At 38.7% G+C, this 27,390-nt stretch overlaps 1 protein-coding gene across 9 annotated transcripts in view; it reads left to right on the top strand.

The window, feature by feature from the left end:
* Nucleotides 1-1,219: 1,219 nt before the first annotated feature.
* The window catches only part of MAP10 (microtubule associated protein 10), a 104,372-nt gene continuing 78,201 nt past the window's right edge, over nt 1,220-27,390 (top strand). For 3 of the 9 annotated variants that reach the window (XR_008621733.2, XR_008621739.2, XR_008621741.2), the window contains exons 1-3: nt 1,220-6,522; nt 14,050-14,273; nt 14,595-14,791. Coding sequence is in view for 2 of the 9 variants with exons in the window: in XM_003824481.6 (XP_003824529.3) it covers nt 3,547-6,690 (3,144 nt within the window). In the remaining 7 variants the exon portion in view is untranslated. Of the gene's footprint in view, nt 7,290-9,888; nt 10,934-14,046; nt 14,280-14,594; nt 14,792-27,390 lie in introns of those variants that run through there. The other 6 variants (XR_008621730.2, XR_008621727.2, XR_008621747.2 and 3 more) reach the window with 5 other exon arrangements.

The following is a 27,390-nucleotide window of genomic DNA, read 5'->3' as shown; positions in this document are numbered from 1 at the left end:
TCTTCAGTTCCCTCTGTCTCTGCCAATTATGGGTGGTTATACTTGGTTCTAGAGCTCATCCTGATTAAGCAAGGAAGTCTGTAGGCAGCAGGATGTCCCCGATAGTGAGACCTGGAATTAGTATTTGGTGCTTCTAGAGTAAGTCTTGGACATTTTCATGTCAACTAGACACACATTTCTCCTAATCAGTGTTTGTTCAGTGCACACAACTGGATAGCCATGTCACTTCCCTCGACAGCCCAGGAGCTCCTTTCCATTTTCTGAAGCTAAGTAGATTAGGTTGCATCCATGACGTGCACTTGGGTTTTCCAGCCCCCATGACATTTCCTATATATCTGGGCTTCTGCTCCAAACTAGACCAACTGCTCTCCCACTTAACTCCAACGACTGCCATTTTGTTACAACTCTTGCTACAATGATCCATCTGCTGAATCTATTCCTTGGGGTCCACAGCCCTATGAAAACAGGTTTGCCTCTAAAGAGCCAGACTCACACAGCTCAGTGAATTTTACTAATTCGGTTTCTGCTTCCAGCCCAAATTATTAGTCCCATGATGTCTTGAAGCTGTACTACCTTAGTTAATGATGCTGACTTCCTTTGCCCCTTTTCACCCCAAAGTTATTTCCCCTAGAAAAAGTAGTTAACATCAGATCTGATCATCAGAGATCAACCCAAAATTCTTTCAACATGCACTGTTTCAAAGTAATTTACATAAAAGAAGAAAATAGTGTCTCATTACTATACTAATTCAGGTCTTATATGAAGAAATTAGGTTGACATCCAACTTTTGATGTATGCTTTCAGCCCAGATCTCTCTTGTAAGTTTCATATCCATATATCTAACTTAGATCTATCTACCTGGATGTATATCATGTATCAAACTCAGCATATCACACACTGAAACTCATACTTTTCACTTGTGTCCTTCCCTACTTCTTTCTCTAATGACAGTAGCTTTTTATAGTTCAATAATCCAGTCTCTTGCCTAGCCTGACCTTGACCTGTGAAAAAAACAGCTAGCTCCTGCATGAAAAATAAAATACAGAGCATAAAACCTTTTACAGATTGAAAATAATGGGCCCATGTTGGATAAATTATTTTTTTGCTAACTACAATAGCAGTGTTTTAAACACTCAGCTAAAAAGTGTGCCATGTGGCAAATAATAAATAAAACAATATTTATTTTAACAAATATTTACTATATGCTAGGCACTGTTCTAAGAGTTTTGTAAGTATTAATTCACTTAACACACATAATATTTTTATGAGGTAGTTAATGTAACTATATTTTTCAAATGAGGATAATGATTCACAGAGAGTTCAGAAACTAGTATAAGGTCACAGAACCAGGATTTGAGCCAGGTAGTTTGCTTCCAGAACCCAGGCGCTCAGCTACTGCACTGTGCTACTTCTCCATGTGTGGTGTAGAAACATGGGGAAAACATTTGTCATGGCAAAATTTTATTTGTTACTTTTAGCATTATTTACAAATATAAAATATTATTCATATGTTATAATACCAGTCATGTACAGTAGCTGGGTAGAGAAGTTATTATCATTGCAGAAACTACATATTGCAGAAATAATGTCTTTATAGAAGAGGGACTTCGCTTTTTCTATTCATATGTAAGAGACATACAAGTGCTACTAGTGCACACTATTAACCTTACTCAAAAGGCTAACTACAGGATATCTTCTAAGAGGAATTTTGTCTACTGTATTTCTCTGGCGCACATGGACTCAATACCTCATTGCTTTTCACTTGTGATGATGTCTTTTTTTTATTGCTCTACATCATCTATCCATTGAGGATGTTGCTTGATATGTGTCCTCTGCAAGTATATAGCAAGATTCTCAAAGCCAAGAGAAGTATCTTGCAATTTTTTTTTTTTTTTTAGATGGAGTCTCGCTTTGTCACCAGGCTGGAGTGCAGTGGTGCGATCTCGGCTCACTCACTGCAACCTCCAACTCCCTGGTTCAAGCGATTCTCCTGACTCAGCCTCCCAAGTACCTGGGATTACAGGCATGCACCACCACACCCAGCTGATTTTTGTATTTTTAGTAGAGACGGGGTTTCATCATGTTGGCCAGGATGGCCTCGATCTCCTGACCTCGTGTTCTGCCTGCCTCGGCCTCCCAAAGTGCTGGGATTACAGGCGTGAGCCACCGCATCTGGTCCGAGAAGTATCTTGTATTTATATATTGCAATGAGACTTCTCTCTCACGTCTTCACACTAAAGCATCATATCCCTCCAGTTCTGAATTTCCCTTGAGCTTCACAATGTTCTTCTGAGCACCGAAGCAATATAATTTAACTATAATTTATAAAGCTGAATAAAGCGGTACATATATAATGCCCAGCAGCAGGTACCTCAAGCTTTACATATCTCAAAACTCAAAGTATTTTTTTCCGTCAAATCTGTGCCTCCTCAATATTTTCACCTTCAGTAGCCGAAGTTTTTCACCCATGACTTTTCTTTCCCATTCACCAAATTTTAAAATTCCTCCATCACAAATGCCTCTTCTGCCACCTCTTTTTAATTTCCACTAGTCCTGACCATGTGCAGGTCATAATTATCTGCCTCTTAGACCACTGCAGTAGTCTTCTAATAGATTGCTCTGAATCCAATTTCTAATTAGTAGAATCCATCCTTTGTATTCCTCCCCATGATACATTTCCAAATATTGCTATGATGTACTTATTCAATCAAAATAATTTGGACAGAATATAGTCCAAATTCTTTACCATGGCATTCAAGGCTCTCCAAATACTGGCCTTGGATTCCTAGCTGGCTAGCTCATTGAGGTTAGGAGTATGTTTCTTAAAATATCTGGATAGAGCAGCAAGTTCTCTGTGTCTCCGTAGATGTGTGTATATTTATGTATACACATTTGTTTTATTGATGGAATCGTTAACATTACTCTCATGCATCATGATTGCTTAGCTGGAAATGTTGTCAAATAAAAAACAGGGCCAGACAGTAGTTGAAGTGGCAAAAACACTGTATTCAGGAACTACTGCAATAAGAGAAAAGAGACCTCAATACAGAGCTGGGCTCAATTCCAAATACAGCATGGACAAGTGGGGATTTAAAGCCAAGGGGGCGTCAGGTCAAGTGGATGGAAACTTACTGATAGGGAACATCAGGGGTGGGAGGGTTCTGATTAAGCAGGCCTAATAGGATTCTTGCTGAAGCCAGGCCAGGGTGGTCAGATACCAATGGTAGAAAATGAAGAATTTGATCAGGTATCGACGGTAATCAGGTATGAAGGGTTGGGGGTTCTCTCTCAACAGCCATAGCGAAACCTTTGCTACAGCTCGGTGATCCAGGGTCCACAGGATTGGAAGCCAAGGTCAAGGCCTAGTCGGAAAGAAGGCTTAGATGAGCCTGACCAAAGTTCAGCCAAGGAGAGTTTTTGCCAGTGTATTCACACTCCGTGTGTGTGTGGTGTGTCTGTCTCAGTACTACTGTAATTGATGAGGCAGGGGCTCCCCGGCCATCCCAGCAGTGTCACCATCTTTTGGGTAGAACAGCAGACACAGAGATGGCCCACTGTGGACAGTTAACTAACTGGCTCTGTTTAGCATGGGAAAGGAAGGAGAGTCCTGATTTTCTTTCAATATTCCTCAGGTATATTGATCTGACCCCCAAGTTACATAAGATCTGCAGTGATAAAACCATTACCCAAAAAACTCACTGTCTTTTACCACTTATATCCTCAGCATTATCATCAATTGTCTTAATACAAGTTTGGAGGCAAAAAACGGCTCACAAGTATGCATACAAAGGGGCCAAACACATTGAGCAGCAAAACTCCCAAAGCAGACACCGCCCGAGACCTGCTGGAGCGCTTCCGCAAATCTCGCGAGATAGCAGGCAGCGATGCCTTTTGCTCCGGTTTCTCGTGAGACCCCGGGGCTTCAGCTTCTCGTTTGCGGAGCCCGCGGCGGCGTTTCCTGGGGCAACAGCAATGGCGGCCTCGCTGTCCGAGCGGCTCTTCTCGCTGGAGCTGCTGGTGGACTGGGTGCGTTTGGAAGCCCGGCTGCCGCCGCCCCCCGCTGCCGCAGTGGAGCAGGAGGAGGAAGAGGAGGAAAAGGAGCAGGGGGAGGCCTCGTCGCCGCGCGGTCTGTGCCCCGCCGTGGCCTTCCGCCTGCTGGACTTCCCCACGCTGTTGGTTTACCCTCCTGACGGCCCTGGCGCTCCCGCCGCCGAACCGTGGCCCGGTGTCATCCGCTTCGGTCGCGGCAAGTCCTGCCTCTTCCGCCTGCAGCCTGCTACCCTGCACCGCCGGCTCCTGCGGACCCCGCTTGCCACCTTGCTGCTGCAGCTGCCCCCTGGGCGCCCGACGCCCACCCCACAGCTCCTGGGGGCCTGCGACATTTCGCTGGCCACCGCAGCGCACAGGGTCGTGGGGCCGGCCGCCTCCGGATGCTCCCACCGTCACCGGGGACGTTTCCCCCTGCATAATCGAGTGGGCGAGCGGACTGGGGACATTGCCCTGGCCTACCGCCTGACTGACCTGGGAAGCCGCCTGCTGAGCCAACTTGAGCGGCCCCTCACCTTCACCCCCACAGGAGGAGGAGCGGAGGTCAGTCCCCAAACCCAGCAGGAAAGACAGCAGCTGCAGCAGCCAGCCTCACAGCCAAGCCCAAAAGAGGCTGATAGGCCGCTGGGGGAGTTAGAAATCCCAGAGGCACAGAAGGATTTGAAGGAAATGGTTAAAAGTAAGGCCGAATGTGATAATGTGGGTTCTGTGGAGAATGGCAAAACCAATTCTGTTGTTACATGTTCAGGTGCTGGCAATGGGAGAAATGTTAGCTCCCTAAATGAGGAAGTCACAGAATTGGACATGGAGACCAATATATTTTGCCCTCCTCCTTTGTATTACACTAACTTGACCCAAGAAAAACCGTCCCCTGCACAGGCTAAAATCACCATTGAGCCTCAAATGAATGTACCTGAGGAAATGGATGATGCTTCTCCTGAAAAAAAGCGTGTAAATCCCCCAGCACACAGGAGTTGTCTAAAGCATCCAAGTTCTGCAGCACACGAACATCCTCCAATGCTTGTAAATCCTCCACATATTCAGAATATAGGAGCAACTAATCAAACATGTCAAACTGAACAAAATCGAATTAATACAATAAGGCAGTTGCCTTTGTTAAATGCTTTGTTAGTTGAGTTGTCCTTGTTATATGACCAACCTGTGACAAGTCCTGCTCATATACATCCTCACCTAGCCTGGTTATATAGGACTGAGGATAAGAAGTCACCCGAATCTTCTGCCAAATCCACATGCCGGTCTGAATCCAAGAAGGATAAGCGTTCTATGGGGGGATGTGAAAAGTCAGTGAGTCTTCAGTATAAAAAGAACCAAATTGAAAACTATAAGGAAGATAAATATTCTGAAAAGAGCAGTGGTGCCCTCCATAAAAGAGTTCCAAAAGGGAGGCTACTTTATGGCTTAACAAATACACTAAGACTACGTTTAAAGCTGACAAATCCTGATATGTTGGTGGTACATGAAAAAAGAGAACTATATAGAAAAAGACAATCACAAATGTTGGGTACAAAATTCAGAATTCCGTCATCCAAAGTTAAACTATTAAGCTCTGCAGAACAAAGTCAGAAGCCGCAACTGCCTGAAGATAAGTATTTAGATTCAGATGCATCTTTTACTGAAAATAGTGATACCTCAAGACAAATCAGTGGAGTTTTTGATGAGCCCAGCACAAGTGAAGAAACTAAACTGAAATATGCAACTGAAAAAAAGACAGTTGATTGTAGTAAAAATAGAATCAATAATGTTTCATTGGAAGAAGTTGTGAGTCCTGCAAATTCCATTATTCCAGAAAGGCTTACCCCTACAAATATTCTGGGAGGAAATGTGGAAATGAAAATCCGAAGTCCATGTGTTTTCCAACAGGATGCTGTTGTTGACAGAATTGTAGATAAGGAAATAGATATTAGACAGGTCAAAACCACAGATAATGACATTCTTATGGCTGATATAAGTGACAAGAGAACAGGTAAAAATAGTTGCTATGAAAACATCTCAGAACTGAAGTATTCAGATGATTTGTCTAGCCCTTGCTATTCTGAAGATTTCTGTACCAGTGAGGACACCAGCAGAAGTTTCAAAGCTCATGATAGCAGTTCAAGGACAGAAAATCCAAAACATAGTCAATATACAAGCAAGTCTAGTGACACAGGAGTGTCCAAAAAGAAAAATAGTAGTGACAGGAGTTCTATCCTTAGCCCACCTTTTTCAGCCGGGTCACCTGTACACTCATACAGAAAATTTCATATTTCAAAGACTCAGGATAAAAGTTTGGAGGAAGCATCTAGTATCTCTGCTAGTGATTTATCTTCAACACATTGGACTGAACAAAAAGAAAACCAGATAGATCAAAATAGTATGCACAATTCTGAAATTACAAAGAGAGGTCAAGACATCTCTGTTAAAACAAGAAGTAGTTGGAAATCTTTAGAAAAAAGCCAGTCACCACAAACATCCCAGGTGAGTTCTTACCTGCCTTCAAATGTGTCCGAACTTAATGTCCTGGATAGCAGTACATCAGATCACTTTGAAGAAGGCAATGATGATGTTGGTTCACTAAATATTTCCAAGCAATGCAAAGATATTTGTGAATTAGTAATAAATAAACTTCCAGGATACACAATGTAAAAATACATGCTTTTAAAAAACTTTCAACGACCTATGTGTACTGTTAGTGAAAAAAATTTTAAAGCTGTTTTAGTTCATGAATTATGTGAATAATTTTTTAAAGAAATATGAATTAACGTTATTCCTTTGATGTTTAAATGGTATTTTACCATTAAATCTGATAATATTGATTATTAAATCATATAAACAGATTTCTTTTTAAATTGTTTAATCATAAGAATAAAAGTGTGTCTTTCTAAATTGTCTCTCAAAGTGTCTAGTCTACAGTATTGATCATTCTAAAGCTGACTTCATGCACACCACTGAAAAAGAAGGCTAGTTAGTAAGGACAGCCTCAAATTTTAATTGGAACAAATTATTTAACAAATATAGAAGACTTACTGTGTTAGATGCAGAAAGGTGCAGAATCTATTTATGATAGAGCCCTGCTGTTTTAAAAGCTTACAGTTGTGTGTAGATAAGAAGTCTTCCTTGACATATACATATCCCATATCCCCAATAGGTGAAGTTGCTTTTATATGCTCTCATAGTGCCCTGCACCTTTGGTTTATAAGCCACAATTTGTGTGATTACTTGATTAAAGTTTATCTTCCACTAGGCTTCAGTTGTGTGATGGGATCATATTTGTTTTACACATCAGTACATTTTTGTATCTAGCACAATTCCTGGCATGTGGCTGCAGTGCAATAAAAACATTTGTTGAAAAAAACGAAGCCCAGGCATTTAAAATACCTAATGGGAGGGTTTAGAATTAAGCAGCAAAAATAAGCAGATTCCCTAAAATAAACCTGCAGAAAATCCTTATTGGAAATATATTTGACTGTAATATTTCTGTTTTGCTTGGTATAAATAGCCTTCAGGTGTTCTCTGAAATATTTGGAAAGGGAAACTTAAGAAGGTATCTTTTATACAGTTTCTGATATAGGAGTTCAGTTTCTTGTCATTTCAGTTTGTTCAATGGTTATTTTTAGTGTATGGAACTTTGTTTTTATGAAATCCAGTGATAATTTATAATTTATTCCATTGGTTTTATATTTAGACTTTATTCTGTGTTCAAATATTTACATATATTTTCTTCTAGCTGTGTTATACTTTAATTTTTAGACTTTTTAATATATCGTTTTGGAATGTATGAAGTGAGGTTCTAATTTCCTTTCTTTATAGGTAATTAATTATATAGGTATTCTGAATGATCATAATACTAGAATATAGATAGATGGTAAAAAGAGAGAAGAGGATGTCGCATTTTGGGGAGCAATATGAATAAAAGAGTGATGGGAATGAGCCTGATATATTTATGGGACAATTTAAAATATTATCTTGAATAGAATGATCGACTCATGCTACAGAGTGGTAGAAAGGACATTTGTTGAGTAAGGAAAATGCCAGATTACAGAGAGCCTCAAATGCTAAGTATAATAATAGAATTCTAAGCAATAGGAATAACAGATTATTTTAGGTTATAAATGAGCACTAGTAAGTAGTCATGACATTTTGAATATTTTAAATTATTGAAAATAATAGGCAGAGAAATTATATCAGTTAAAGTTTTGAAATATGAAAGGTTTCTGTGGCTAGCGGCTATGATCTTAATTTTTCTAAAATATAAAGCATATAGTATAACCTTTCACAAAATCAAAATATTGTAATGCCAGGTATTGTAACTAGATGTTTAATGATGTGAACTGTGTAAATTGTTTAATAGCAATTTGTCATTACTATGGAAGAGACAATAAAAATATAAGCAATATCAGAATCATCAAAGAAATAATTCCTTATAAACCAACGTTTTATTTGGTAGAGAGTAAGTCATTGTCTGTGGTAAGAATAGGTAAAATGATTAATTTAGCATGTCTAAGGCACAACAAGACCAAAGAACTAATGCACTTTAAATTACAAAGCTGAGTAGCTGAATCCGCTTCTCTTGGAGTTAATCCATGAATACTTATTTCTAGAATTGTGATAATTGTTTCTTCTAGTCTAATTCTAGTGAAAATATCTGTTTTCATGTATTTAGTCCTTCCTATTACATTCTACAAATTCTACTCCATGTTTTAATTCTACAATCTATAAGCTTATTTTAAAAGAATTTTGTAATAGATACTATTCATGGAGCCTTATTTATCTCCTTAGTTGCTTAAAATTATTGAAACATGAAATAGTATTTCAAGTCACAAATAAGGGAGACTGTCATTTCATTGTAAAACCAAGCTATTGCAAACCTTCCAAAAGGTCTTCTGAATATCATGGGTGTCTAAACTGCTATGGACAAAGCTGAGTGGGAGAGGGTCTAAAATGCAAAGTGAGCCACAGAAAAGATGTTAAGACCTACCTCTATGTAATGTTGAATGTTTACAGCTTAGGAACCAACCACCAATAATAAGTCCTCTGAACTGTTCCCATAAACATTTGCAGAGGGCTGTGCAGATGCATACAGTACGCTGGGTTTTTTCCCTTCACTTATAATGCATGCTATTGATGACATTTTCAGATGCAAAGAACAATGATATTAAACTTCTATCATGCAATTATTATGGCTTTCTGCTGAGAGCCACTCCTTTACATGTCAATTAATTTAGATTTTTCTTCATGTACAAGCAGTGAATTTAGTATGGAATTACATTTAGGAACCAGACTTTTATTGGTAGCAAAATATAGGTCAAGACTGTTAATTTAAAAACCCAGCTTTTAAATTACCACACTTGTTGGCAAGGCAAATAAATTTCATAACAAAGCAACATATAAATAATATTTAAATTTCCTGCATCAAACTGTCCTTGGGCCTAGAGAAAGACATTCTTCAGTCGGTTTATGTTTTAATTTAGATTTAAATATTTAGGGAGTTGTACAGAATGACAATATATAGGCCAAAACTTGCTGAGTCATTCTTTTCTTATTTTTAACCTAAAACAATACAAGGAAAACTTCATTTGGTCAAGGACCAAGGCTTTCTTAAGTGATTTTCTCTGGAGACCTAACTGTCATGCCTGGAAGTAACAGACTTCAGGAGGATCTTCATTAGCTTGGAGTGCCAAGCCTTAGTGTTAGAAGTATTTCGTTGTTTTTAAAAACTCTTCTCAGATCTCTGTTATACTGAACTATAATAATTCTAGAAAAAAATTAGAAAACTTAAGAGGTTTTGCTTCAAAATTGTGTACTAAGGAAAGGTTATAGTGTTTTCCTTCCAAAATTCCACAGAAATGACAGACATAAAAATATGAATGCACCCGAAGTAGCCTTGGAAAACAAGGAAAATGCTAGTGGTGGACAAGACACCCAGTTTGAGGAACTTCTGGAAGACACAAAGCAGTTGAGATTATGTTGATGAAAAAATTGGTTACAAATCCACTCTTCAACACAGCCCCATGAGAGTGCTTCTGGAGAAATGAGAAGATGGTATTTTCCAACAGAGCCCCAGAAAAAGTTCAAGCTGGTCGGCAGGGCTTGGGCATAGGAGCAGGTTAAGGGACAACTGAGGGAAAAGCAGAACCCTGAGGACAGGCAAGAAGCTGGGGTGGGCTCAAGGTTACCTACTAGAATAGGTATTGGGACCAAGGAAAAAAACTATTTTTCACCTTTGACACCAAAACATATATTCAAACTGTCTCAATGTTATTGGAGCGACTACTAACCCTAGTGGCAAATTAAAATGGTATAAACCTGGTCATTGGAGACAGACAAATGGCGTTTGCATCCTTGATTATTTTACTCCTTGGAGACTTTCTTCATTATAGAATTGGTTTCAGGATTGAGTCAAATAACATATATAGCATATATGACAATGAGTGTGAGTGAGTGTTAGGTGATGTATTTAATGATATTACAGAGAATGCACCGTGGTATCTGTATTCCAGCCTAGGGGGATGCATTTTCAATTAAAACTTCAGTCAAGAAATCAAGTCTTTCTTCCAGAAAGTTTAAACAACTTTCCTATAGCATAGCAAGGCAAAAGAAGTCCATGGTGATAAAAGAGTCAGCACAGACTTCTGGCCAGGCAAGAAGACTTTAGGTCACAGAGCACAGCCACAAAACCAAGCAGAAGAAGGAGCCCTTCTCAGAGTACTAAGCAAAATGGGGCATCTAGCTTTGTGCAGAGTACTTAGGAGAGGGGACTACAAAATGTCCTTACTATACAGAAAGAAAGGAAACACTGATCCAGGTCCCCAGTAAAGACAAAATTTTCTAAAAGAGCAAGAAAGTGGTGTATCAGTGCTGGGAAGCATACGTTTCCCTGCAAATCTAGGTAAGTAGCCCCTCCTATATGAGGTTGTTTTAAAACCTCCTAAACAATTTTTTTTTCCTGTTTATATAGTCCATGTTTTTTCATAGTAGGTACACAAAAAATGTTTATTCTTTCCTTTGAATACCTTGAGGTCTGGGGTGGGGATGGGGTGAGTGGGGAAGGAGCTGTCATAATGCATCATAATAAAATAGGTAGAAACTTACAGAACGAGTTGGGAAGGGATGAGACTTAGCTTTCAGGCCAGATACTGTAACTGAGTAGTAGAGCCCTTGGTAGCAGAAATCCATGAAAAGATTTGGGTTTTAAATTGAAAGGAAGTTTGTGTTTTCCAGGAACAGGGCAGCACAGGAGATTAGATGAGCTCCTGAGCAATAGTGAGACAAGGTAACAGCTGAAGGTCATACTCAGAAAGAACATAGAAGAGAAGAGGTCCATGAGTCAGTAAGTCGGTGACTGCAGGATCAGAAACCTATACTTATAGCTTGACTATTTAGGATACTCTATGTTATGTCCCTTTCTATGTGCTTCTTGTTTTTAATATCGTTCTTTTTGAAGGATCTTCTAGTTGATCCATACAAGCAGTAGGAAATGACTTTGGTTGTGGCTATAATTGAGCAGAAATCCTAAAGGGAGAGCAGCACATCCCTAGAGTCTACATTATCAAAAGACAGAAAAAATATATAGGGCCTTTTAGAAAGTCCCTTCTTTTTACCCAAAGATTTCTCGTTCAGCTTTTCTTTACTGAAGACCTTGGAGCACTTCACAATTTGTTTTATTAAGGGAAGCTGTTCAATCACAGAGAGTCTCACACCCATCAGCTGCCTTGAGTACTGTATCTCATTACTAACAATTTCAGCGTCAACCTTGTGGAGTGAATTGGGACTGAATTCTGGACTCAGAATGACGTAACAAATAGTGGATTGCTTTAGATACAGAGGAGTCTATTGTCAAAAGAGTTGGCCTGAAAATTGTTTCTTGCATATCCAACATTTTTAAGACAATTTCCAAGTACTTTGGGATAGTGTTTATTAACCTGAGGGAAAAGATCTTTGTAATCGCCTGAGAAAGTCCAGCATGGGCGACAAAAGCGAGACTCCATCTCAAAAAAAAAAAAAAAAAAAAAGTCCTGAGTAGGAACATGCACACCTCTTGTTAGCAAAGTACTCTGTATCCCTGATATTCTCTGTAATAGCCAGAAGCCAAGTATGTCGGAGGGCAGAACTTATATTTTCAGGGGAAACTTCCTTCCATTCTAGTGCTGCTTTTCTACAGTGATTTCTTGGTGCCCTCTTCCTACCTCACTGATCACAGTGTGAGTTCCTACTGTCAACCTCTAAAAACCAGTGTGAGAGGCAGGATCTTACTAAAATTATGGCTTCATTTTTCATTGGCAAATAGGATTGTTAATAATTTGTTGATGTGTTGTTGTCATTAATTTTAACACTAACGTCTTCTTATGCTGAATAGCACTTTACAGCTTATGAAGGACTTCCACTGTTTCACTTCATCTTTACCAGAACCCTGTGAGCTAAGTATTAATATAGATGAGGAAACAGGCTGTTTTCCATATTCATTGCCTTTCTCACTTTCATAGAGAAACTGAAAGACTTTCAGCATAAATCTCAGAAAAATAATGTTTCTTCAATCCTTATAATATCATTTCCAGAATCAGAGTCTATCATTAGATTAAATTCCAGTTTATTTTATTTTGTTGTGGTAAGAACACTTAATATGAGATCTACGCTTCTAGCAAATTTTTAAGCATACAATTCTTCTTGTTGACTGTGGGCACAGTGTTGCACAGCAGCTCTCTAGAGCTTATTAACCTTGCTTGACTGACACTTTATGCCCAATGATTAATAATTTCCCATATCCCCCTCATCTCAGCCCCTGACAACCACCATTCCATCCTTTGATTTTACACATCTGACTATTTTAGATACCTTGAGCAGAGGGCCCACCTAAGCAATGCCTGGACTCCTGACTCATGAACACTATCAGAAAACATGGCTGTTGTTTTAAGCTGCTAATTTGTTATGCAGCAATGGAAAAATAATGCAAGTGCCATTGAAAAACACCGTGGCAAATCAAGAGGGGAAGACTTTGAAAGAAAGGAAAAAGCTTTATATTTTAGGTACTTTAAGAAAGATCTATTTTTATTCCTTTTTTGAGCAATAAGACCTACATTTTCATTTTTGACGGAGTGCCACAAATTGTATAGCTGGCCCTGGTTGTTACTCCAAGCTGGTAGAGGCAAATCCAATTGCTTACAGGTTTTCCATTGTGTTATCCAAGTACATATAGTATTTGGCACTACCTTTGTGGACATAGTTATGTGTATCATACTGGAGCATTCTCTGTTGGGGGCTACACATTTTCTCTTCAGAATCTAGAACATTATCTTTAAAATTTTAATTTTACAGTCTGAACTAAAATGCCTACATTTCACACTACTGACAAATTTGGCTTCTAACACTTGTATGCAGGATTACTCATAGCAACTCTTAGGAGGTAGAGCTAATGTGATTCTGCATACAGTATTTTCAGTACGTAACATGAAATTATTGAACAATACATAATCATTTATTAACTGTCTCTGTTCTTGTCAGTTACGGTGATTTCCAAGGATTTTTATAAAGATTGGCTTTCTTTTTTTTTTTTTTTTTTTGAGACACAGTCTCACTCTGTTGCCCAGGCTGGAGTGCAGTGGCACAATCTCGGCTCACTGCAAGCTCTGCGTCCCGGATTCATGCCATTCTCCTACCTCAGTCTCCTGAGTAGCTGGGACTACAGGCGCCCGCCACGACACCCTACTAATTTTTTGTATTTTTAGTAAAGATGAGGTTTCACCGTGTTAGCCAGGATGGTCTCGATCTCCGGACCTTGTGATCCACCCACCTTGGCCTCCCAAAGGACTTTCTTAATAATGTTTCTTTAGCACTAGTTGCAGACTTCTATAGTAGTGCTATGCCCTTCAAATGGGTTGTTTTGCCGATGTTCTTGGGATATGTAAGTGTAACCAGTATGGCCCCCTGCACTAGTGTGGGGTATAAATATAACAATCCCCCTTTTACATTCCAGTGGATTATTCTAGCTCCATATATTTATGTTAGCAGGAAATCCAGCACCAAGCTTTTATGAACTCCATCATCCTAAATGGTCCAAGATCCTGAGAAGCTTACTTGGCCTTATTTGCGTGGTTGCTCTTGACAAATGCCAGGCCATGTTGCCCACCAACTAGACTTGGTTTTCAACTGCTGTGGCTTCTATTGCTGTGACACAGTGTTGCACCTAAAGACCGGTTGCCTCTCTGGTTCTGATCGCCACACAGATCTCCAAGGTACAGGTGATTATGGTTTTTACTCACGAGCTAACATTTATGGGGTGGCTGGGTCTGAAGTTGTCTTAAAGGCCTTCCTCATCATGATCTATATATTCTGTGTGGAACAAGGATCACTAGTACAGGTTCTTACTTTCCTTGTTTTCTTGGGGTTTTAAGGTCCTTTCCTACAAGAGAACTTTGACTGACATTATCCTAAAACCTCAGAGTTCCTAATAATTTTAATCATCTAAAGAGAAAGGGTCATGGGCTTTATCTTATTCCTCACTGAAGCCTGCTTATCTCCATGTAAATTTACTTTCCCTCTCTCCATTTCCACAGAATCACAAAAAGAATCTGAGATTTGTAGGCCGATAGATGTTGTCTTAGTTCATTTATGCTGCTATAACTGCATGCCACAGACTGGGAATTTAGATGAACTGAAGTTTATTGGCTCACAGTTCTGGAGGCTAAGAAGTACAAGATTGAGGGACTGGCACTTAGAGAGGGACTTCTGCTGCATCATAACATGGCCAAAGGTGAGTGACCGAAAGAGAGTCAAAAGGGGGACAAACTCATCTTTTTATAAGGAACCCACTCCCATGATAATGACATGAATCTATTCATGAGGACAGAGCCCTCATGGCCTAACCACCTCTTAACCGTCCTTCTTCCTGATACCATTCCAATGGCAATTAATTTCAGCATGAGTTTGGAAGGTGACAAATGTTCAACCCATAACATATGTTATTCTACTTCTATTTACATAACCAAGAGTGACCTTTATAGTGTTAGGGGAAGAGTCTAAGAACTTTCCTTGCAGAGTTTTCTGTGTCCCCTTATGGAAAAGCAGTTGGCAGTGCTAACTTAAATAAATAAAATTAGGTTTACCTGTGCCAACTACCTGTACAGATGTGTATGTTGAGAATGTCTTATTCCATTTTTTTCTCCCTAATCACTAGCAAGGAGGCTAGCATAGTGCCTTCACAAAATATATTGTCTCAGTCCGTTTGTGCTGGTATAATAAAATACCAGACTGGGTAATTTATTTAAAAAACAGAAATTTATTTCTTACAGTTCTGAAGGCTGGGAGTCTAATATCCTGGCACCAGCAGGTTCAGTGTCTGGTGAGGACCCAATCTCCAATTCCAAGATAGTACCATGTTTCTGTATCCTCTGGAGGGGATGAATACTGTGTCCTTACATGGAAGAAGGGACAGAAGAGCAAGAGAGATGAACTCCCTTCATCAGGCCCTTTCATAAGGGCACCTAATTCCATTTATGACATGACTCAAATCACCTCCTAAAGGCCATATCTCTTCATATGTTGCATTGGAGATTAAGTTTTAACATGAATTTTGGAGCAGATGAAAGCATTCAAACCATAGCATATATGCTTCATGAATTTAGGTGGAATGGAATAGAAACAATAATCAACACTAGCATAAATTCTTATCTTACCAATTAGGGTGTTTCATACTTTGTCTACCTCACTGCTTAGCTAAGAGTTACTCTGCTATCCAGAAATTTGGAGGTTGGACGCTGGGAATAATCATCCATGAAACTAGCTTGCTTAGTCCCCTGCTATCTCAAGGTGTAAACCAAGACAGAACTATTTTGATAATCTCTCAAACCAATCCACTTGGCTGATAATATTTGGATCCACCTGGCTTAAGAATGGAGATGACCACAGACCAGGGTGATATCACTGCCCATTCTTGATGCTGCCCCATTGTCTGAATTTACTCTTGGATAAGTTATGCAAACTGACTTCCCCCAGAAGGATGCACTTTTGTAGCGGATGTTTTTCTGGCTGACAATGATTCCAACATATGGCACCTCCTAGGAGACACCAGAAGATTGAAACGCTCTGATCTCCATGCTTCAACTGCATTCCTTCAAATAGCTTGGTTAGAAAACCCACAACAAATAAAACTTCCTTTAACACTATCAGAGTGTTAGGAAGAGCTAGACTGTGGTGTATATTTAGACCACTTTGTACCTGAATTTAAATTTTAACATTCTCTTCGTAGGCAACCAGTTTCACTGTGTGCACTATACAGAAGGATAATGCAAATGAATGTGGTTCCAGTAGCTTGTTTTTATTATGTAGCATTTCAAACATTCAGAAGAATAAATAACACAACGAACTCCTATGTACACATCACCCAGATTTAACTCAGTGATGACACTGTGCTGTGTTTTCAGTCTTTCTTTTTCTCCCTCCCTCCCTTATTTTCTCATAAATAAACAGACACAACTGAAAGTCTTTTGTTTCCCCTCCCCATTGCTTTGGCCTCCCTTCCAAGGACTAACTCTTGCTCTAGGCTTGCTGTATTTCCTTCCCATTTCTACTGGGGGATGCATAGGTTGTTTCCAGATTTCCCTTAATGGAAACAGTGCTGCAATTCATATTCTTGTCTCTCTGTTCACATGCGCTCGAATTTCCTTAGGGTTTTATATGTAGAACTGGAATACCAGGCCCTAAGTTATGCATATCTTCAACATTGCCAAATCACTCTCCATAGCAGTTGAACCATTCACCATGCCACTAGCAGCATGTGAGAGTTCTTGTTTCTTCACCTCCTAGCCCAAAACTGGCAAAGGATAAATGTTTTCATTTTTACTGCTATATATTTAATTACCCTAGCTTTACAGTCAGTCTTGATATTCAGAGAGAAAAGGCTACCCTCTATTTTTCTTCCTTTTTTATGCTAAGCCAGAAGTTCTCAAACTTTTGGTCTCAGGAACCCCTTACATTTTTAGAAATTACTGAAAATTCCAAAGAGTTTTTTAAATGTGGATTATATCCATCAATATTTGCTCTATTAGAAATTAAAAATTAAGATATTTAATGCTTATTTATGAATTCATTTAAAAGTAATATTAGCAAACCCATTACATGTTAATATAACGTTTTTTAAATAAAGGTAATAAATTTTCCAAAGCAAACATTTAGAAGAATGGCATTGTTTTACAGTTTTGCCATTTTAAAAAATGCCTGGCTTAATAGAAGATAGCTAGATTATCATATCTGTTTAATTGAAGATAGCTAGAGCCTCCTACCTGCTTCTTCATTCAATCTATCATGATATCACATATTATGTAACCTCTGGAAAACTCCACAGTACACTAATGAGAGAATGAGAGTGAATATGGCAAATAACGTTTCAGCATTGTTATGAAAATGGTTTTGACCTCATGGACCCCGTCCTGACCCTTCCCAAAAGGTTCTTGGGAACCCCTAAGAATTTCTAATCACACTTTGAAAAGTGCATTTCTAGACTCTTTTTGGCCCTTTTTCTTCCATGTGAATTATAGGGTCACTTTATGAAGATCAAGGAAATAGATTTCTTAACATATTGGAGTAATTTGTCCTTTAGGGGTTGGTAAAACTTGCCTATAAACATGTCTGGGCCTTGTGTTTCTTTGTGGTAGAACTTGGTGCTCACATTGTTTGGGGACCTGATTTTTATTAATATATGATTAAAAATATCAATTGAACTGCTGTTGTTTCCTAAAGTTTTAAAATTTAGTGTACTTTATATACTTTTATAAAACATGTAAAGTTGTTTAAAGTTTTTTTTGTTTTTGTTTTTGTTTTTGTTTTTTTTTTGAGAAGGAATTTCACTCTGTCACCCATGCTGGAGTGCAGTGGCGTGATCTTGGCTCACTGCAACCTCTGCCTCCCAGGTTCAAGTGATTCTCCTGCCTCAGCCTCCCGAGTAGCTGGGATTACAGGCATGTGCCACCACGCCCGGCTAACTTTTTGTATTTTTAGTAGAGAAAGGGTTTCACCATGTTGGCCAGGCTGGTCTCGAACTGCTGACCTCATGATTGACCCACCTCGGCCTCCTAAAGTGCTGGGATTACAGGCGTGAGCCACTGTACCTGGCCTAAAGATTTTTAAAAATATGATTTTGAAAAGTAAAAAAGGAGTCAAAGATTGTCTATTACTTTCACTGACTCCAATGAACACATTTCTGTATTTATTTTACTGACCACTCAGTTGCATTCAACATACTTACCTACTTACTATATCTTCTGCCACTTTCCATTCTTGCATTTCTTGATATCCCACTCTTCTAATTTTTCCACTACCTTTCTAGACTCTCACTCTACATCCAAATACTGGATTCTAGCTCTTACTCCTGCTTTTTTAAATCTCTCTCTAAACTGTCTCAGTTATCTCATCTCTCCTATTGCTTTAAAAACAACCTAGATGCTGATAACTTCCCTATTTTAATTTTCAACGCAAATCTCTCTTCCGAGTTGTAGACTCATATTTCTACCTGAAATATCAATTTATATTTCACAGATGTCTCAAACTTAATGAGTACAAAATGTGACTTTTGATTCCCACTCCCCAAAATAGTTCCTCTACTAGCTATCGGTACTGAGCATTCTCCATTTACACCCTCTATTCTCTCTGTAGCTTTCTCCACCCTGCTTTGAGCCCAGGATGCTGCTACCTGTATAGGCTGCATCAGTGGTCAACTTTGGATTTCGGCTTCTATTTCGGGTTTGTTGGTGGTGAGGTCGGGCAGGAGATTGGAGGGCAGGAGGAGAGAAAAGTTGGGGTATTGAGTTCCCTGGCTCCCTTCCTGCCAGCCTTGAGTTGGTAGTGGCTGCATTTCTACATGAAAGTCACAACTTTCATGGAACTTTTTTTTGTTTTCTTTTTTTTAGCTCTGGTTACAACTACAAGTCTCAGTTTCAGGAAGTGACTACTCCACTTGACCTTTCAGACCTAGGAAGGATAATGGCTCCTTGCATTGGTAGTTCTGGAGTCCTTCACCATCCCTTGTTTGTTTCTCTTAACTCTGTCCACTGCTTTGTAAACAGCGCCTGCCATTAAACTTTCATCAGTGATCTTGTCTGAGCGTACCATCTGTTTCCTGCCAAGATCCTGACTGATGCATCTTCACAGTTTTGGAGAGCCACCACCTCTCTGATGACTTAAGCCAGAAAACTGGCATCATTGTCCTTCTATTCACCTTCCACATCCAATCCATCAACTCATCCCGGTGGCACTGCTTCCTACCCACACCTTGAAATAAGCCATGGCTAAGTGTTACAGCAGCCTCTTTACTGTTCTTCCCATTTTCAGCTTTGCCTCATTCAATCTATTCACTGCATGGCAGACAGAGTTATCTTTAAAAATATCTATCGGGCCGTAATTCTTCACTGCTTAAAACACGTTAATGGCGTTCTTTTAGTATTTTAGTTCTTTTAGTTCTTTCTTTTAGTTCTTTTGGATTTTCAATAAAATCCAAATTCTTGATCATAGGCTTATAAGCCCCCATATGGTCAGATCTCTACTTGCCTCTCCAAATGCACCTCATACCTCACTCCAACTTGCCCTCTGATGTTCCAGGCACACCGTCCCCGCTGTTGTTCCTTAAACATGGAGAACTCATTTACACCCCAGGGCCTTTGCTTGAGCTGTTCCCCTTGCAGGGAACTCTCGATCTCCTGCACGGAGTACTTATTACTCTGCTTTTCACATGCCCTTCTCATCTTTTAGGTTTCTATTTAAATGTCACCTCTTCAGAGAGGCATTATGAAAATCCTATCAAATTAAGTTTCTCAATCTCACCTTGCCCACACCACATTATTTTCTATCATTGCATTTGTTAATTCTTTTATAGTTTATTACAACATATAATATCAATAATATGTTATAATATATAACATATCAATAGCTTTTTCTGTTTGTTTATATTTTTTACTTTTTTATTTTGTGTCTTCTTCCCTAGACTATAAACTCTTTGATGATAGAGACTTATGACTGTTTTGTCCACCACTGTATATGCAGCTTTTAGTACAGCTTCTATTAGCCTGGCATATGCTGATGTTTTGCATTCAATAAATATTCGTTTAATGAATAGATACTTAGGCAATTTAAGTAAGAAAAAAAGTAGTGTTTTTTAAAAAAGGTTCACAAAAAAATGGCAATGGAAACTGAAGAGAGAATTATCTTTACAACAACAACAATAACAACAAAGACTTACTCTCCCTATATATGTTTTTCCTCTTTTCCCTTGAGAAAATGATCAACATTTAGATGTTCTTAGCCTGTTAAGGATCCAGAAAAACCACTTAGCGGCAGAGAAAATTTCAATTACACAATGGAGATTAAAATTTCAGTACTTGGGAATAATTATAAAGATGTTTTCCATTATATATGTTCAAGAAAGAAAAAAGAAAGGCATTCAAACTCAATGGAAAAGCATTTCAAATGATAATCAATTTATTATCTTTATTGCAATCACAGGAAAATTATTTCAAAACCTCACATCTTGGGTCTAAGGCCCAAAGACAAATCACTTAACGGCATGGTTAAAACTCAAGAATTCAAAAAAGCCTAGTTGAGCAGGAACATTTTAAAGCATCATGCTATTACCAAAACCATTAAATGAAGGGATAACATTTGGCTAATCATTGAAACACACAGTGATGTTTTCTCCTCTGAGATGCATTTGTTATTTGTACAACTAACTTACCACTTAGAATTCTGAGTCTTTAATTGCAATTATTTTTCATGTATCTGTAGTTTATTCCTTGCTTCTATGTGATAATTTAGAATTCTGAGTCTTTAATTGCAATTATTTGTCATGTATCTGTAGTTTATTCCCTTTTTCTATGTGATAATTTTGTGGCTAGGAATGCATTTTAAACGTCTTTTTATTCTCTAAATAATCTTCTAGAGGACTGTAGTGAACATCTATTAATTTTATCACCTAGAATCCCTTCACTATTCTTTAGCTATAACAGTTTACTGTAATTTTCCTCTGGGAAAGCTCCTCAATCACTTCTCTTGAGCATTGTGATTTGAAGAGCTTAATCCCACCTCTGGTTTAAAACCGCAAGCACATTTACTCTTCCAGGAAGGGTAATTGGATGGCACATGATTTCACATCAGGAAATGTTTTAAAACTGTTCTGCGAGGAACATTGTCTTTTTACCACTGGGTCTGAATGATGAAGTATGTTGGAACCCATCTTGGAAGCAATCACAAGAGAGATTCTTTCTGAGGAGGAGCCAACACCAAAAAATAAAAACACAGAAACAGTCCTGGTCACGTTGAGTCTTATGTCATACATCTGAAAAGAGTTAATTCTTGGACTCTTAAATTGCATTAGCAAGTAAACTCATTTTTTAAAAAAAGACCATTTTAGATTTATAGGTCTCTCACTTGCAACCAGAATAATTCCTGTACACAGTAGGCATTTGATTAATGTTGTTGATTAATTTGTACAAGTTTCCTCTTTATTTCCAGCCCTCTTACAAAAATATTGAAAGACCCTCTTGATTTGATTAAATGGAAAAACAAATCTGTGTCATGATGAATGTTCTTTAGTTTTTCTGGATCAAACATCTCCGTTTGAAACACCAAAATTTACTGATTAATATACTGCTATTTCCAGGCCATTCTTGATGTATGGGAAACTTTCCCTCTCATATTTACAAAAACAAATAAGGAATCTTTAATTTTTTTTTTTTTTGAGACAATCTCACACTGTTGCCCAGGCTGGAGAGGAGTGGCACAATCTTGGCTCACTGCAACCTCTGCCTCCCGGGTTCAAGCCATTCTCATGCCTCAGATGCTCGAGTAGCTGGGACTACAAGCATCCACCACCACACCCAGCTAATTTTTTATATTTTAGTAGAGATGGGGTTTCACCATGTTGGCCAGGCTGGTTTTGAACTTCTGAGCTCAGGCAATCCGTCTGCCCGGGCCTCCCAAAGCACTAGGATTATAGGCGTGAGCCACCACGTCTGGCCCCAATTTTATACTCATTTAAAATTAGAACGCATTTCTTTATTCTGAAGAAAGCATTTCCTTGTTTTTGTCAACAACAAAGAAATGCATTCTTCAGAATAAAAACCTGTAATCAAACAGGTCAATTTAGTTTAATGTTGTACCTAATAAAGGAATTTAAAACCATTTAAAAAGTAGACATAATTTTCCAGAATTTAAGCATGACAAATACTTTTGTTTAAAACTAAATGATTCAGCCCAGTGCGGTGGCTCAGGACTGTAATGCCAGCTCTTTGGGAGGGAGAAGCGCTTGAACTCAGGTGGCAGAGGTTGCAGTGAGCCATGATGGTGCCACTGCACTCCAGCCTGGGTGACAGAGTGAGACCCTGTCTCAATCAATCAATTAATCAATCAATAGAATTAAGTTATTCAGATGTATAAACAGAAAATGAAAATCACTTATAACCTCATTCCTAGAAATAATAGCTGATATTTCAAAGCATATTGTTCTAAATACTTTCTATTCATAGTTTTTTTGTTAAATGTCAAAAAATAGAAATATCCTATTATTCTAATAATTATTTAATAACGGTGACAATAGTGTGGCAGTCTTTCCATGTCAGCATATAATATCATTTTGAATGACTGCTCAGTACTCCGTTGCATGGATATACCATAATATTTTTTAAAAACACATTGCTTGTTGAAGAACATTCACATTGATTCTCTAACATTAGTGTTATAAATGAGGTTAATAAATCATCACATATTTATATAATTTTCTTAGAATACTATCCAAGAAGAGTAATAGCTGGCACATTTGAAAATTTAATACATATTGCCAAATTGTCTTCTAAAAAAGTTGCACCTTCCAGCTTTCCATATAATTACAAACTCTGTGAATGAACATCCTTGTTTATTTTCATCCATCTATTAGACAATAAATGGTCCGACTTTGCTGGTTTAGTTTGAATTTCTTTGACAATTAATGAGTGAATCTTTTTTATGAGTGAACTGGAAAAACACCCAAAAACTTAAGGCAATGATTCATTACTCCAGGGGTCAGCCAAGTGGTTCTGACTTGGTCTGTGTTGCCTGAGCTCACTAGTGAGTCTTTGGCTTGCTGCAGGCAGGCCAGATACTTTTGCTTCCAGAACTGGCTGTGAGCAAGCTGGGGCACCTTGGTTTTCTTCCACATGGCTCCCAGCATCATCAGAAAAAGTCCAAGCTGGTTTAATGGTAGTGGCCTGGTTCCAGGAGAATGAACAGAATGTGCAAATCCTCTTGATACTAGACTTGGAACTGACACAATATCCCATGCGCTTCATTCTACTTGTCGAAGCAAGTCACAAGGCTAGTTGAGATACAATGGGTGGGGAAAAACACAAACACACAAAACAAAAAACTACACCTCTGTTGCCAGGAGCTACAAACTCACACTGCAAAAGGGCATAGATGCAGGGAGAAAATAATTTGAGCTATGTTTTCAAACCATTTACCACCACATGTTTTCTTTAGATCAGTAAGTAGACCAAAAGTCTCATTAAGCACCCTTTCTTTCTAAAAAAATTATTTCCACAGGTTATTGGAGAACAGGTGGTGCTTGGTTACATGAATAAGTTCTATGGTGGTGATTTGTGAGATTTTGGCACACCTATCACCCAAGCAGTATACACTGCACCCAATTTGTGATCTTTTATCTCTCACCTCCTTCCAACCCTTTCCCCCTGAGTCTCCAAAATCCATTGTGTCTTTCTTATGCCTTTGCATCCTCATAGCTTAGCCCACACACATGAGTGAGGACATATGATGTTTGTTTTTCCATTCTTGAGTTACTTCACTTAGAATAATAGCCTCCAAACTCATCCAGGTCACTGTGAATGCCATTAACTCATTCCTTTTTATGGCTGAGGAGTATTCCATCGTGTATGTGTGTGTATGTATGTGTGTATGAGTATCTATATATATCTCACAGTTTCTTTATCCACTCATTGATTGATGGGATGGGCATTTGAGTTGGTTCCACGGTTTTGCAATTGCAAATTGTGCTGCTATAAACATGCATGCACAAGTATCTTTTTCATATAGTGACTTCTTTTCCTCTTGGTAGATACCCAGCAGTGAGATTGCTGGATCAAATGGTAGATCTACTTTTAGTTCTTTAAGGAATCTCCACACTGTTTTCCATAGTGATTGTACTAGTTTACATTCCCATCAACAGTGTAGAAGTGTTCCCTGTTCACTGCATCCATGCCAACATCTATTATTTATTTATTTATTTATTTGTTTTGTTTTGTTTTTGAGACAGAGTCTTGCTCTGTTGCCCAGGCTGGAGTGCAGTGGCACAATCTCGGCTCACTGCAACCTCTGCATCCCAGGTTCAAGCGATTCTCCTTCCTCAGCCTCCCGAGTAGCTGGAATTACAGGCATGCACCACCATGCTTGCCTAATTTTTGTATTTTTTAGTAGAGACAGGACAGAGTTTCACCATATTGGTCAGGCTAGTCTCAAATTCCTGACCTCAGGTGATCCGCCCACCTCGGCTTCCCAAAGTGCTGAGATTACAGGTGTGGGCCACCATGCCAGGCCTATTTTTTGATTTTTTGGTTATGGCCATTCTTCCAGGAGTAAGGTGGTATCGCATCGCGGTTTTGATTTGCATTTCCCTGATTATTAGTGATGCCGAGCATTTTTTCATATGTTTGTTGGCCATTTGTATATCCTCTTCTGAGAAATGTCTATTCATGTCCTTAACCCACTTTTTGATGGGACTGTTTGGTTTTTTCTTGCTAATTTGTTTGAGTTCATTGTAGATTCTGGGTGTTAGTCCTTTGTCAGGTGTATGGATTGTGAAGATTTTCTCCCACTCTGTGGGTTGTCTGTTTACTCTGCTGACTGTTCCTTTTGCCGTGCAAACGCTCTTTGGTTTAATTAAGTCCAAACTATTTATCTTTGTTTTTATTGCATTTGCTTAAATGGGTTCTTGGTCATGAAATCCTTGCCTAAGCCAATGTCTAGAAGAGTTTTTCCTGTGTTGTCTCTAGAAGTTTTATAGTTTCAGGTCTTAGATTTAAGTTCCTGATCCATCTTGAGTTGATTTTTGTATAACCTAAGGGATGCGGATCCAGTTTCATTCTTCCACATGTGACTTGCCATTTTTCCCAGCATCATTTGTTGAATAGGGTGTCTTTCCCCTACTTTACGTTTTTGTTTACTTTGTTGAAGATCAGTTGGCTGTAAGTATTAGGGTTTATTTCTTGGTTCTCTATTCTGTTCCATTGGTCTATGTGCCTATTTTTATGCCAGTATGATACTGTTTTGGTGACTATGGCCTTATAGTATACTTTGAAACCAGGTAGTGTGATGTCTCCAGATTTGTTCTTTTTGCTTAATCTTGCTTTGGCTGTGCGGGCTCTTTTTTCATTCCATATGAATTTTAAGATTTTTTTTTCTAATTCTGTGAAGAATGATAGTGATATTTTGAGGGGAATTGCATTGAATTGTAGATTGCTTTTGGCAGTATGGTCCGTTTCACAATATTGATTCTACCTATCCACGAGCATGAGCTTGGGGTGTGTTTCCATTTGTTTGTGTTGTCTATGATTTCCTTCAGCAGTGTTTCGTAGTTTTCCTTAAAGATGCCCACTGTCACCACTCCTCTTCAACATAGTACTAGAAGTCCTAGCCAGAGCAATCAGACAAGAGAAAGAAAAAAAGGGCATCCAAATTGGTAAAGAGGAAGTCAAACTGTTGCTGTTTGCCGATGATATGATTGCTTAGCTAGAAAACCCGAAAGGCTCCTTCAGAAAGCTCCTGGAACTGATAAAATAATTCTGCAAAGTTTCTGGATACAAAATCAATGTACACAAATCAGTAGCTCTTCTATATACCAACAGCGACCAGGCTGAGAATGAAATCAACAACTCAGGCCGGGCATTGTCTCTCATGCCTGTAATCTCAGCACTTTGGGAGGCTGAGGTGAGCAGATCACCTGAGGTCAGGAGTTTGAGACCAGTCTGGCCAACACGGTGAAACCCTGTCTCTACTAAAAATACAAAAATTAGCGGGGCTGTGATGGCGTGCCTGTAATCGCAGCTACTTGGAAGGCTGAGGCAGGAGAATCACTTGAACCCGGGAGGCGGAGGTTGCAGTGAGCTGAGATCGTGCCACTGCACTCCAGCCTGGGTAACATAGCGAGGCTCCATCTCAAAACAACAACAACAACAAAAACAAAAAAAGCCCACAAAAATCAGTAACTCAACCCCTTTTACAATAGCTGCAGAAAAAATAAAATAGGAATATACCTAATCATTAAGCACTTTGGAAACAAATTAATATTTTGGAAAGTATTCAGATATTTTTCCTCTATGTGAAAGGTAAATCATGATAAATTTATTTCTTCTTTTGTCTCTTGGGTCAAGAAAAGCACTAATTTAATGTCTTCTATTAGCTGTATCTTTTTTTCTGTCACCCCAGTTTTCATTTCAGGTTAATTGAAGTGTGGGTTTTCCAAATTGGTTTTTGCTTAGGCTCACTAAAGTTGATCCATTAGCTCTGAATTTCTTTCTATACATACTTCGAAAGCTAGAATTATTGAAAGGAGTAATTTTTTCCATTTAAATGTACTTTGCTTATTATTTTCCAGGTTCTGATAGCAATATACTGCTCAGTGGGAAAAGATTTCTCCTATGATTGAACGTTCCTAGCACTGTGTTTAGGAAATTTCTTTCAAATTTTTCTCTTAATATTTTTCTAGTGCTTAGATCCTGTGGTTTGAAGGACTTTTATTTCAGAGACATAGGCGATGCTTAGTGGAGACTCATTCACAATGGAAACAAAGCTTAGATGCTGATTATCCAAATACCCTATTTTGAATATGAGACTCTTCTTATTGAAAGGACAATTTGGAGAGATATATGGTCAAATGACTAGGCTAAATTTATCTATATTAATTTCCTAAACAATGTAGGTAAATTGCACATTTTAAAATATTCCAGAATCTCAAAACATGGCACCTACCCTCAATATTTCTAATAATCATTCACTTGTTCAGCACATATACAGCACTTAACCACATGAATGCTTTGTAAAAGTCTAGGGGAACATGAGAAATAAGTCAGACACAGTCCCTGTTGTCCCCGTTTACAATCTACTGTGAGACACAGATAATTAAGGAGGTGATTATAATCATGTGGGAAAAGCAGTTCTTCCTGTAGATTCAGACAAGAGATTCCAGATTTTCAAGGGATCTACATCTCAAACCCAAAGAAGTAAATCCCTCAAAGCATAATGGGGCAGGGTAAGATGGCTCAAGCCTGTTATCCCAGCACTTTGGGAGGCCGAGGCAGGTGGATCACCTGAGGTCAGGAGTTC

Source organism: Pan paniscus, chromosome 1 (genome assembly GCF_029289425.2).
Source record: "Pan paniscus chromosome 1, NHGRI_mPanPan1-v2.0_pri, whole genome shotgun sequence".
NCBI lineage: Eukaryota > Metazoa > Chordata > Mammalia > Primates > Hominidae > Pan > Pan paniscus.
The sequence above is the reverse complement of the archived record's forward strand: the minus strand, read 5'-3'. Positions and strand labels throughout refer to the sequence as shown.